Raw genomic sequence first — 14,292 nt, forward strand, 5'->3', positions numbered from 1 at the left:
ACGCGAAAATAGTTGCACCGATTCACTGCCTAAGTACACACTTAATTGCGTTAACCTGCTATCTTCTCCTACCCCTATCGATTATTTACCCTTACCGTAACATTTGCTATTATCTAGTACCTTAATTCAAAGGAATAAAATCTATTTTCCCTCCATAAATTTCAGATAAGTTAGTATTTTTGTGTGAAAGAGACAAGTATAGGGGTGAACGGTTGGCTAGCCGAATAAGGGGTGGTTCTAAAGAATAGTGCCGCCCCAATGTTTAAGGGTAGCTGCCAGTCCGTTCATAAGCTCTGAGTAGGCCGAGCGCTGAGGAACCGCGCGTTACATGCGCGACGGTAACGCATAGACTCATTTTTGGAAGTGTAGTGTTGTGATGACGGATACCTATTATGTACTGTGTATGTGATAGATCTTCGGGACAAATTTATATATTTATATATTATCAGGTATGTATTTATAATGTTTAGTTTTATTTTTTTATATTACCAAAATTGGCAACTACTATAGGCTAGCTGATGGAAAATACAGGTAACCGTCGCATTTAGATTATGAACAATACTGAGCTGCTTATACTTGTTTTTTTTTAAGACTAAGGACTTAAAATTACATAAAAATTACCATCATTTAATTATAAATAAAGTTGACAGAAATATATATATATATATATATATATATATATATATATATATATATATATATATATATGTATATGTATATATATGTATATATATATATCTGTATATATATATATATATATATATATATATATACAGACTATTATATACAGCATTATTAAATATTTCGTAGCTACGTTCTGTTCAGCGACTCGACTTGTCGCATTTTATTTTAGCGTATTGGAATGAAATTATGAACTAGATGGGAGCGAGATAGGATTGTTAACGGTGTTTACTATGACCTGGTGCTGGTTTTAGGTTTCTGATTCAAATATTATTTTAAATTTATATATTTAAATATAATTTTGAGACAAGATAAAGTAAACTAGGTCATGTAAACTAGACTTTCATTCATTCTTTTCAACAAAGAATTATCTTACTGTTTATCTAGATAGATAATGTGTTCTACCCATAGAAAAAGGATTACTGCATTTCTTCATTCATTTATAACTTACCATGTTCCACTGCTGGGTAAACGCCTTCTTCAATTGCTTTCACCTTCTATGTAACTTTCATTGTAAATTTGTAGAAACAAAGAATTGTTAGTAATGTGTAAGTTAGTTCTCATCTCTCTAGTTAGTTCTATTTAGCTCTAGCTCGGCTGTGAGTACTGTTTGCGTACATTGCGAGGATCTCAATCGCGAAGGAGGGCCTCATCGATGATCCGCTATCATCATAAAAACCACGACCACTCTGTCAAGAGTGTACGACTGAAGAGAGAGAGAGAGAGGGTTCTTATCATTAATAATATTAACTGAATTGACTTCATACTCATCGTTTCCTCCTATACTGCTCCGTCATTGTATACCGTTAACATTCCACCATTTACATAAAAAAAAAATACTTGTAAAACTACAAGGACAACTAACTATGAATGAAATTACCCATTACTGGTCTAATTTCTTTCATTACAAATATAAGAACATTTTCATTCAAGTAAACTTAATTACAAGTATTTTTGAATAATCATTTTATGATACTATATCGAGTGATTTGATCTTATCGATGATTTTACAATACTAAATCTACGTGATGAAGGTTAATGTCCACCTCTATGCTGTTCTTAGATTTTTACTTCAGCTTCTTTAACAAAGAAATGAGCTTGCATTTGACAGTATATTGTGTTAAAGCAATACCATCAATAACGTTAAAAAGGACGTTTTTGATGAAACATAATGAGGTTTATTTTCTGTAAACGATCAATAAAATTGTCATATTCTTATTTCGAAGTGCCTATTCAGCGAGTATAAATTAAATAAGCAATAAAATAAAAAAAAATACCTTATAATTTGGTGAGAGATCGCAGAGAGTACACGCCGTTTAGATTCTCGGTCGGTACATAACACATTGCTTAAATAAAATTTAGTTTTAAATTGGTCGCATCTATTTTGGATAATAATCTTTTAATTGTGTCTCGGCGATATAAATGATAAAAAAACTGACAGCGCACTTACGAGTAAAAAAGTAGCTAGTACCTACATAATTACTTACTGAGTATATATATATATATATATATATATATATATATATATATGATATTTTTCCTTTTGATTTTCCTAAACTAGTTGTTATCTTGCAGAAGTCCATTAATTAGTTATTTGAATAGAATTATTTGATTCATTTCGCTATCATTTTTTGTTTTATTAATTATAATAATTATAAATTAATTTTTACAGTACTTTTTTTTGTTGATTATTATTTTATTTTATGTCCACTATTGGGTAATTGTAATTATTATCGGTATGCTACGGTAGAGTTCTGAAGACTCGCCTGACTAACTTACCTACAATATTTTCACCATTTACCAGTAGATAATAATAATATGTCTATAGGCGACGGTTATCACTTTCCATCAGGTGGGCCGTTAACTTACTTGCCATTCTAAGTTACATAAAAAAATAAATACACAGGTTTTTTTATTTACCGTTAGAGGTAAATAAAAAAGGCAATAATAATAACATAAATAGAATAAATAGCTTTATGTACATAATACTGAAAAGGCAATATTTAGCTACAGAGTATTTACAATGATGATATTGTATTAGTGTTTGTACATAGAAAATTTCAAACACAAACTTTTTATTAAATACTAATGAAAAATATTGAAAATTGAAGTTTTTTATATTACGTAATATTACGTTACGCTCCAATAATGTATATTATGTCATCTCACACATATATTTAAGTATGTGTAAGTTATACAGTGTACAGCGAAAGCCAGAACTATTATACTGGCTTATACTGCTGAGAAAAGGCCTCTTCTTATGGCTGGTTTTATTTAGAGTTTTCCTTGTTCTGCAGTGGTGTAACTTCATGTTCCATGTCATTTACCCCAGTCTTATATCGTCACTACTTGAAAATTTCTCCATCCGTTAAGATTGCATAGGCATTAAATTACCTCAGACATTTAGTGTTTTGGTCTGAAGGTTCGTTTCAGTGCAAATCTTTGAATCTCTGAATCTTTAGAAGTGATATCACATGAGCAACTATACAAAACTGTCATGTTATAAATCTTTGATATTTGTGTTGTTTGTTCTTCATTATATGAGATGATAACCTGTTAGGTTAGGGGGAAAATGGATTATTAGTTAAAGAGTAACGACCACATTGCTAGAAATAGACATTATCAGGTCGACCTTCACGAAGTTGCTCCTGAAAACCATAGTAGTTAATTCTTTATATTAATCATGATAGGCCATGTGGCCCGCATTTATCTTCACCCCTCACCAGTGCCCTACTAGCGTATACCGATAGCGTAGGTAGAGTAAACATTTTATCATTATCCACCAAAAAGAAAAAAAAAATTGTCTGGGCCCCCTGCAAATTTTCATGAATTCGTGACGATGTGCCAACTAATCGAATTTAACCTGCATGTTTCTCTTTAACTTCGCCAGCGTACCTATGTACATACCAGGCGGGGCCTGCGCTGTTGGTATATTTACCAAAATTTCTTTAAAAAATTATATGCAGCGATTATAATTTTTTATCAATTAATAGATCTATACAATTTGTTACGTGTTTAGGTACCATTTTTTAAATTAATAATTCGCTCAATTTAAACTCAAACATCATAATTGACCCCTTCATTATTTATACACATATACGTCTATATCCCATGTGTTTAAAGTTGAAAGCTCACAGGCAAGTAATTAATTAACCCGGCCGATTTGTCGACCGCTTTTAATTTCCAAATGACGTTTTATAGCGGTCGCCGTAAACATTACAAAGTCAAATTTTAATAACCCTTTTTGAGTGCAACTAAGATGCGCTTTGACGTTCCTTTGGATTTTATTTACACCGTAAAGAGCGGAAAATGTATTATTTACATAAAACTGCAAGGTTTTGGTTAATTACAACGACTACTATTTTAAAAAAGCATATAACATGATATATAAGACCTTTTTCTCGGAACAGATTGTATTATGTATGGTACAAATAATTTAAAATTTGTAGACAGCTATTATTTTAATCTAATACGAATGAGAATACAAACACTGATAAGTATTCCATTTCTCTCTACATTTCAGATAATTTCGAACCGAAGTTTTTATTTATTTACGTAATGAACTATTTAGATTAATTTAAATAAACGCAAGTGAAACATATTTTTATCTCACAATAAAATTGTTTCATAAATATCAAGTACTAATAACAAATAAGGGATACAAATGAGGGATGATAGGTGATGAAGAAGTTAACGTCGGTGGTTTCCAGGGCGGAGGGACCATATGAAGGTGGACCTGATAGTATCCTATTATCAGCAGTAGGGTTGTTAAATGTCATTACTAAGAATACCTTTCCCCTGGTCGGTACTGGGAGTTTTTAATCACTTGCTTACATTACGGTGTAAAAGCGTGCCGGGTTACAGTCAGTGTCGATTAGCATGCAAGGGTTAGCTTGGTTTACGTGGCCGTAAAGTTAACGGTCCGAGATGCTATCGCACTGGCCATCTGCCAGTCCTTGTCTATGGTTAGTTTCGGGTTACATTATTTTACCCCGGATTAGATACAATTAAATGTAAAGTCGGTAATACCGGTAACGCCTATATTACTATCAAATATAGATATTTAAATCTATATAGTGTCTGTTCTACGATTAAATAGGTACATTTAATGGTAGAACATGCACTATCCTTAATCTATGTATTTAATTAAAACCCTACTCTGTTAATATATATATTTTTTAATTTGATGGTAAATATCGAAAACAATGATCTAACAACATATGCCTGTCTATATGGCCAATTAAAAATATTTTATGAAGAATATTATTAGGGAATTCATCCTCATACGCTTAAACCATTTAGTCACGTACATTGTGGTTTCAAAATTTTTTTTTCCGCGAATGTTAAGGCTGTGGAATGAGCTCTCTGCTGAGGTTTTCCGTAGAGACTACAGTATGGAGATTTTAAAAAAGATATATTAGGATTTCTTCAATATCAGCAAGACGCACGTGATACTACTAGTGTTAGAGGCGTCCATAGGCTACAGTGTCCGTTTACCATCAAATGGACTGTAAGCTTGTTTGCCACCTTTGTAGTTTAAAAAAATTATAAATATATATCCAAAATTGTTTTATGATTATTTTAGAGTCACAAAAGTCTACTTAATGTTATTTTAGGAAGGTTAGGATCAAACATCTCTTTAGTCGTACACTCTTGACGGAGTGGTCGTGGTTTTTAGGATTATAGTGGATTGTCGATGAGGGTCTTCTTCGCGATTGAAGTCCTCATCTACTTCTGCTCGCAGTCGAGCAATCAAGCATAGTTTAGCAAATTTTAAGAGAAAAGCCACAGTATTCGTAACTGCATATGATCAGGTGACTCTCAAGACTTGCGATAACCCCAAGGGATACCTATTTGAAATAAAAATAACATTTTGAGGCATTATAACTGTAACATAAAGACTATATTAATATATACGAGTATGTAGGAAGTTACAGGTACTGCCGAAAAAAATCGCGAAAAATTAATAAAGGCAAAGGAATCGCAACTTTCATTTCTTCGTATGCGTCAGTTATTTTTTTTTTATCTGTGGTTTCTTAACTGCCTGTAACAGAATATTATCTATGAGAATCAGAGGCGGGTGTGCGCGGGTGACCGAACCGTGGTTAATGCGTAACCGATACTTTTTATATCGATTAACTATACAATCACACCATTGATTCCCTTTTAAAGAGCTTCTTTTACAACTTTTAAAAGTTTCTGCCAAAATATTTATATTGTGATACTTTGACATAATGTTTTTAGGTCGGTAGTAGGTTTTATGGTTTTGATTTTGTTTCATAAAAAACTCGACTACAACCGCATGATATTCATGTAGAGATATTACACAAATGTATTTAATAATGAATGTATTGAAATTAAATAAGAATCCATTCTAAGATGTAATAAAAAAAAATGTACTGTAGCTTATCACTTATTGCATGCATTTACATTACACAGCAAAAATATAAAAAGTAAAAGTACGAAAAATTACTCAAGCACCTATAATTTCAACAAAATTATTGAAATACTTATATTATCGTTTAAATAAGCATACATGTATCTACTGACCACTAATGTATCACATATGAAACACATGGTCACGCGACTTTTTATAGTGACATAATATAGTTTGCCGTGAGGTCATTTGCCCTCAGTTTTCAAGGGTGCTATTTGAAGTTAATATGAAAATGTGACATTAATACGCCTATGTGACAAGGCTTTTAATAAAGTGTTTAATAACATGAGTATGCCTTGATTTATGTAACTATGTCAGGCGGTAACTTGTATATGTTGGATTTAACAACTATAATTATTTTAAACTAGTTGAATAAGTGTCTAATTTGCCTTTACTTACCTAATTAGGTATATACTAACTTTAACCGACTTGAAAAAGAGGCAATCTATTATAAAATAATCTATCATCACTGAACGTATATTATAACTTTCGGGAAGTTTTTTTTTAAATACTTGATAGATAGTAACAACCTATAATAATATATCTCGATCTATATAGATATATCGGATTAAAAAATTTTATTTTCTTTGAAAATATTTTTGCCTAAAAATATTTTCTGATTTAATTATGAACATTTTATTGAGTGTTGCCATTGTGATAAAGACACTTTATTTAATATTTGAATGCTTTAAATATTTAAAGGCCATATAATTTATAACAAAAAATAGAAAATAATATAAGCAACAAACTTGCGATTTCCGGGAATTACATTGATATGGCGATCCATTTAACGATAGACAATTTAGTTGACTTTTTAATTTCGCATTACAATGTCATTTTGCACGTTCTCTATTGAATAATTTAAATAGCAACACAGTTGAGTTTTACGAGTTTAGGGTGTGAATACACAAGCCAGTTAGGGCCGGGCGTCACAAACTTTGTGTTTATCACGTTAGTTATATAAATAAATGTCTTTTCTTGAAAGCACCTATTTGAGAAGCTCTTACAGAGCTTTTAAGTGATGGTTAGACAGCAGTAACCGTAACGTGAATGCGGAGTTCAACGTACCTGAATGCTGATCAATCATCATTTTCTTTTTTTTAAACAAATTACTTTAATTTCAAAATTAAGCTATTATACTATATATATATATATATATATATATATATATATATATATTATATATATATATAGTATAATAGAATAGAATTTTCCTAATCGGTTTATTACTATGAGATAACACACTTAAAAAATAATATCTATTGAATTGAGAACCTTTTTCTTTTTGAAGTCGGTTGATAAACAAATAAGTATATGCGATGTCCATAGTGCTGTTGAATTTTATGGGCTGTTGATATTTATACAAGACTGTCAGATAATAGATTACCAGTTTTTGTCGTCAATTTGTTTGCCCTTTCAAAATGCATAAAAAATCAAATACATCTAGCAAGAATATTATTACAAAATATATGGCAGTATATGATACTAGCTATTTTTGCGGGTTCGTTATTTACAGTAAAACCCTTCTTATATTAAAATTCAAAAATTTTGGCTATGCGACGACAATCAATCAGTTGCACTTTTTGAATATTTATTAATTATGATATACAAGAGTAATGAATTGTATTAAAATAAATGTAATATGTAAGATTGTATTATATAAGTAAACTTTAGATTATATAGATAGAGTGTCTCCATACAAATGCTTCGAAAAAAGCGGGTCAACTTTTTCATACAATTTTGCCTAATAAATAGTTATGAGTGTTTCTTTTATAACTTCTATATTTATTTTGTTTTATAACTTTTGCATCTTTTTAGTGTATAAAAAACATTTTATATATTAAATAATTAAATATAGATACCTCAAGATACATTATGTGTGTGTAATTATAAAGAACACTGATAAAAAACGAGTCAGCTAATTTGACAATTAACTGACAAAAGTTGACCCGTTTTTGAGACTCGATGCTTTATCTAAATAATCTAAGAAGTAATTTTATTATATTGCAACAAAATTAATATCAAACCAAATCAAAAATAAATTGTATTCATTTTAGAAATATTTATAAAATTGATTTACCATTGACAAAAATATTGTAAAATATACAAACAACAAAAATACTATTGAATTTAAAACTCTCTCGTTTTTGTAATAGTTTAGTAAAATAAGCACAAAAACATAAATATTAAATTTTGTTTGAGTTTTAAATTTGAGTTAAAATTTTTCATGTATACTTTGCGTTACTCGCGAGTACACGATGAAAAAGGGTTGTTTGAAATTCGTTAATTAAAAATCCGTTCCATTTTTGTTTATTTTATACTTAACAAGATATCAAATGTGCAACCCTTATAGCATAAAAAATTAAAAGTTACATATGACGCGACTACGTCCAGGGACTAAAGTTTATTAATTTTTCATTATGTATAAACCACCTAAGTATCGTTAAAAGGTAAATTTATGTCAATGAACCACTTTAAATGGATATTGGTTTTTATATACTATTTAATATAGGTATATTTATGAATTTATTTTCACGTTACATTGTTTATATAGAATAGATTCCAAGTAATTAATTTCAACACAATTTGTTCATTTTAAAAATACCTGAACAGTCATTGTTACATGTGCAAAAAGTTTCAAAGGCGGTCTACTTACGTTTCTTGCACTTTTCAATTTCTTACCTAGTTTACTGGCTTAATTTTCTGCTATCAATAATTGACAAATCTGTTTTTAAGCATGCTATGCTTATTATATGATAATGTATATATAAAATACTTTTCAGCGTCCTGGCCTGACCTATATTTGTAAAGTTTTATATAAGTGTGGCACTTTGTATGTTTCTTAACCCAATTCTTAAGGCGGAATATGATAAAGCTAACTGCATAGCATCATACACACACACACACACACACACACACACACACACACACACACACACACACACACGCTCGCACTCACACACACGAATAAACAGGTTTGATTAATATTAGGTACAGAGATGAACCATAACCTTTATAACTATATAATATCCTAACTTATACGAGTTTTTATATACATAGATGAGGTTTAAATGTAATGTAAGATGTGTTTTTTGCCACATTAAAGTCAGTGCTGTTAGTAATAGAGTTATAAATTTCCCAAATATTGGTTTTTAATGTGGGCATTCTCGTTTATATTTTTCAACTGACAAAAATCTTCGTAAGGAATGTGTATGCATGAAACAAATTTTGGAAGTAGTTAAGACAAGAAAATTTCATGTTTGAACGTGCAATTAGTTTTCACTACCTCTTCACTAAAGTCCCCGGCGTAATGATAGATAACAAAACAACATAAAATCAATAAATATAAATGGACATGAAATGTGTTCAAACATTCATTTGTCACCGCAGTAACCACCGCCGGCGGAATATGTGTTCCGTGAAATACGCGAAATCCGCAATATGAAATCATGAAATGTATCAATTTGCAATATTTTCAGTGACCGTTGCTTTTCAATGTGAATTGCTCGTTTGATTGCCGCTTGCTTTACGATAAATGTGTAGTCCGCCATTTTGTTGTCATCACTTAATTGACATATTCAAATGCGGTTGCCTATTAGCTTAATATTAATTAAAACTGAGTTATAGACAACAGCAACACTAAATATTTATACTTGTTTAAGTATACTTATTTTTTAATAGTTTTTATCTGCGACTAGGTCTGCGTTTATGAGATATATTGATTGTTAGGGACAAATAAATAGCCAGTCCTTCTACATTTCGAAAATTATTTATTTATTTGCTTTTGTACATTCATTTATAATATAGATATTAGGTTATAACAAAAATGTATACTGACGGATTTATCCTTTAAAGGGATTTCTTCCAGTCTAACCTTGAGAATTCGAAAGGAGAAAGTATTTATAGGTTATGTATTTAAAGCATAGCATATATAGCGTAAAAATAATACTATAAATAATAAATTTTATTATCAGTAGCTATATACGAGTAGTTAGTAAAAAAAAATACATGTAGGTATACTAAATTGAAACAGTCATTGGTTGCGTTGTTAAAGCTCCACGAGGTAATATACAAATTTTCGCATTTATAATATAACAATACTAACCTCGAAAGGGTTTTCTTTTTTTTATTTTATTTCTATATTGGGGATGCTTGCTACTTGTAAACCGACTTCAGAAAAGGAGAAGGTTTTTAAGTTCAGCAATACAGAACAGTTTTTCTCGATTATTTCTTCGATCAAAGGATTTATTCTCATATTAGTTACTCCTATACTAATTTACCTAATCAACATTTAAGTTGCTTTTTTGTAGAACAAAATTATTTCAATATTTCCATTTATGCAATGCGTTCATAACTCCATACTGTCATGTATAAATATTGTATTCTTATGGTGTTGTTATCATCATCATATCATATCAGCCTTTAACTGTTCACTGCTGAACGTAAGTTTCTCTCTAGTGGGGTTTTGTCGGTAGTTGCCACGCTTGGCTGGCAGATTGGCATCCGCAGTTAAGCTTTGGAGATGTTTTAAGAGCAACGCTGCTGCCCATTTCTCGCCCTCACTTAGTCGCCTCTTACGGTACCTACAGGAAAAAAAGATGTGGCCTATTCTATACCGGGATCACACGGGAAGTGGTGTTATGGTGTAGAATATCTAGATAAATACACACACAGCACACAAAATAAAAAAAAATCTCAGTTTAATTTTTGAAACAACTCAAACATTTTTATTTAAAAAAGATATAAAAAAAAGTATTCATTTTTTTCTATCGTATCAGTGAAAACCATTCTGTTTATCTCATGACATTAATATTATCCCATTTTCTCTAAAAACACAAAAAGCTTTTGATACCGAAACGAGATTATCAAATGGTAAGATTTTTCTCAAAAGCCGTAGTCTGCATAATTCCTATTACTTATTCAGTGGAGGGGAATGTACGGTGCCTCTTAATATTACTCTAATACCTGGGGGACAGCCCTAAACAAGGGCTAAGAACAATAATGCACTTAAAGGTGATGAATTATAAATATCAGTAAATGTCTTGAGGCAGCCCGATAAGAGTTTACGTTTAGTTTGATCTGGATACGTGAAATGATACAATCAATTTATTGGTTAGTAGTTACTACCTCCCGACTTCGTTTGCGTGCGCGTTCTGAAAAATAGACGTGATAGTTACCACGTTACATCAGGTGTGCAATCATCAGCTTGTTTGCCATTCTAAGTTGCATAAAAAGAAATATATGTTCATATAAATGTTAGAAAAAATAATCACAAAATTTTTATTTCTTCTAAACTTGAATTTTATCGGCACAAAATTAATATGGACCAACACAGAAGTAAACCCTATTCATTGCAGAAAAATCATAAAAAAACGATTTTTAAAATTGGTTCACAATTGATGGAAAAATTGGAGAATATAAAAAATATAATCGAACATAGACCCTCTTTTTCAAAATCGGTTAAAAATTGGTTCAGAATTAGCGAAAACATTGCGCAGTTGAATTATGTATATAAATTGTATTTTTACAGTGGATTGAAATGGAATTGTAGAGATAATAGTTAGAAATTGCCACGGAAACTTATGTTCCTATCAGTAAAGCTATTTCATAAACATTATTTACAGGAAAAGATATTTATTTTCAGATCGCCATAAAATGAGGAACTGACCAACAAAATGGACTCGCCAGTATCATCGCAAGATGATCGAGACATCGAAGTGAACGTGGTGTCAGGCGCGAGCAGTCCCGACATCACGTCGTCGCCTTCTAGAAAAGAACAGAAGAGTCCATACTACGAACTGAAGAAGGATAAAGAGGAAAAGGCGACGGGGAGCGCGCCGTACACAAGTTTCTCAATTAGCTCAATTCTCAACAGAACAGAACCCAGAAGAGAGTCGAATGTTCTGGAGGCTGCATTGGCGGCAAATCAGTTTGGGAACGCAAATGATGCAATGTTATCAAGGTATGTTGATTATTATTATTATTTAGATTTCTACAAGATTCACATCTCCCCTCTTAAGGAGAGGAGATGGCAACTAACCCCCGGCAGAAGTACAGTCGGCCGAGGTTCAGGGCCCCAGGGAGAGAAACCGGCGTACAATGCGGGCAGTATCTAAGAACACCGTTTTCTGCATCTTTCTCGGGAGTGAACCGCCTCGGAATCCCAACCGTCTGAGATTTTGTTCCAGACTGGTTGGGATAAGACCGTTCACCGACAAAACGATTGGAATGATTTCGGTGGACGTCACCCCCCACATTTCGGTCACCTCGTGAGCCAGGTCCAGATATTTTCTCTTTATTATTATTATATCAGCCGTTAACTGTTCACTGCTGAACATAAGTCTATCTGTATTGGGAGGTTTTGCTAGTAGTTGCAGAACTTTGGTAGGCGGGTTGGCAACCGCAGATATGCCTTGGTGATGTTTTAAAAGGGACGCTGCTATCTATCCCTCAACTATTAAGTTCCCTTAGTCGACTCTTACGACACCTACGGGAAAGGAAGGGGTGGCCTATTCTAGGCCGGGACCACACGGTGATTAATCATATTACTTATTAATAGTATAAATGTGTAAGTTTATAAAGATGTTTGGGTTTTTAGACATTTGTGACTGATTCACACTCAAACAACTGAACATATTTGAAAATATTTTGGTACGTAGCTAGATTACAGAGAGAAAATAGTTATTGATATGTATACATGTAATGAAGAATAATTTAAAATATATAATACTAGTATCTACCCTTGACTTTACCGCGATAAATGCCTTTATGACAATTGGAATATTTTCATAATAATTAGTTGAGCCGTTAAGACGCTTAGATGTAACAAAAAAAATTAATATTTATAATATTAAACATATATAATATTAGGAAAGATAAAGATTTTATTAACTTATAGAGATATAAATAAATACAAGTACTTTTAAAAATCGAATACAAAAAAAGTGTAGCCTTTTTTCATGTATTTACAAATTAATGCATGTTTGAAGCCCTTTTAACTACTTTGTAAGAACTAGATAAAAATATAATTGAAATAAAATTTGTTTAAAAAGTTTTAACAATATTGGCTCAAAACTACGGCCGAGTTAGCTAACGATCCACGATATCTATACAATTTCTTAAGTCTTGTTATTCTCTATTACTTAGTTAAACTAGGTTCTAAGTAGTCTATGGCTTATGCCTCGTTTGAACGAAACTATATTATTGAAGTAACAAAAGTAAATTACTACTTTTGGAACAGTACATATTTTGATGTATTATTTGTATGTGTTTACTTTTTACTATATATGCTTATAAAAAAAAATAATCATTAATATCAGATACCCGAAGTCGTTATTAGTACAAAGTATGTTTTATCTTAAGACTGTTTATAACCATAAGCTCATTTTATTAGCACTGACAACATTTTTCTTATGATGAATGATTATTATCAAATTTATTTATTGTCTATTCCTCTACAGATATATTATTTTATATCTAATAAAATAGCCTCTCAGGAGTGGCAACACTGTAATATTTATGGCATTCATATTATTAGTACTCGTTAATATGTTTAATTATAGGTTACGTTTAGATAAAATGGCTTGATTTCTATTTCCAAAAGTATAAAATAATTCTACTAGACTTTAGTATATAAAAAAAGACATTATAATATTATTAATTTTGTATCAGTTATAGTGTAAATTTCTTATTGTATATTTATGGACAATTAGCCGGTTGTTGGTCAAGTGACTTGCTCTATTCAAAGGGACCACAACTCCCGGATTAAGTTCCGTACCGACCGCAGCGGCCGCCCCTAATCGATCCTGAGTAATATCCCGCCACTGGCCGACGAAGTGGCCTTGAGCCATTCATCGACGTAGTTCGTCGATAAATAAGTAAATGTATTCACATTTTATTGCTTAATTAGATGAAAGTTATTATTATAACACGACCCTTTCCAGTTTTGAGTATGTACATGCGAGATAACATGCTTTTAATATTTTCTGATTCCTCTGTACAAAAGTATTTCATATTTACATTTACCTAAAATAAGCTTAGTCCTTATTTTTTTTTATATCACTGAGGTAGCAAACAAGCATACGGCTCACCTGATGGTAAGCGGCTACATGGAATGCATACAAGCAGCTCATGAATGCCCGCAACACCGAGGGCATCACACGCGTTGCCTACCC

General features: G+C 31.5%; 1 protein-coding gene across 1 annotated transcript in view; it reads left to right on the forward strand.

The window, feature by feature from the left end:
- Positions 1–262: 262 nt before the first annotated feature.
- The window catches only part of LOC113514412 (homeobox protein HMX3-B-like), a 31,637-nt gene continuing 17,607 nt past the window's right edge, over positions 263–14,292 (forward strand). Inside the window, exons 1-2 of the mRNA XM_026898495.3 lie at positions 263–449; positions 11,763–12,080. Coding sequence (XP_026754296.1) covers positions 11,794–12,080 — 287 coding nt within the window. The 5' untranslated portion in view covers positions 263–449; positions 11,763–11,793. The remainder of the gene's footprint in view (positions 450–11,762; positions 12,081–14,292) is intronic.

This window comes from Galleria mellonella, unplaced genomic scaffold, assembly GCF_026898425.1.
Source record: "Galleria mellonella isolate WM207_F2 unplaced genomic scaffold, CSIRO_AGI_GalMel_v1 utg270, whole genome shotgun sequence".
Classification (NCBI taxonomy): domain Eukaryota; kingdom Metazoa; phylum Arthropoda; class Insecta; order Lepidoptera; family Pyralidae; genus Galleria; species Galleria mellonella.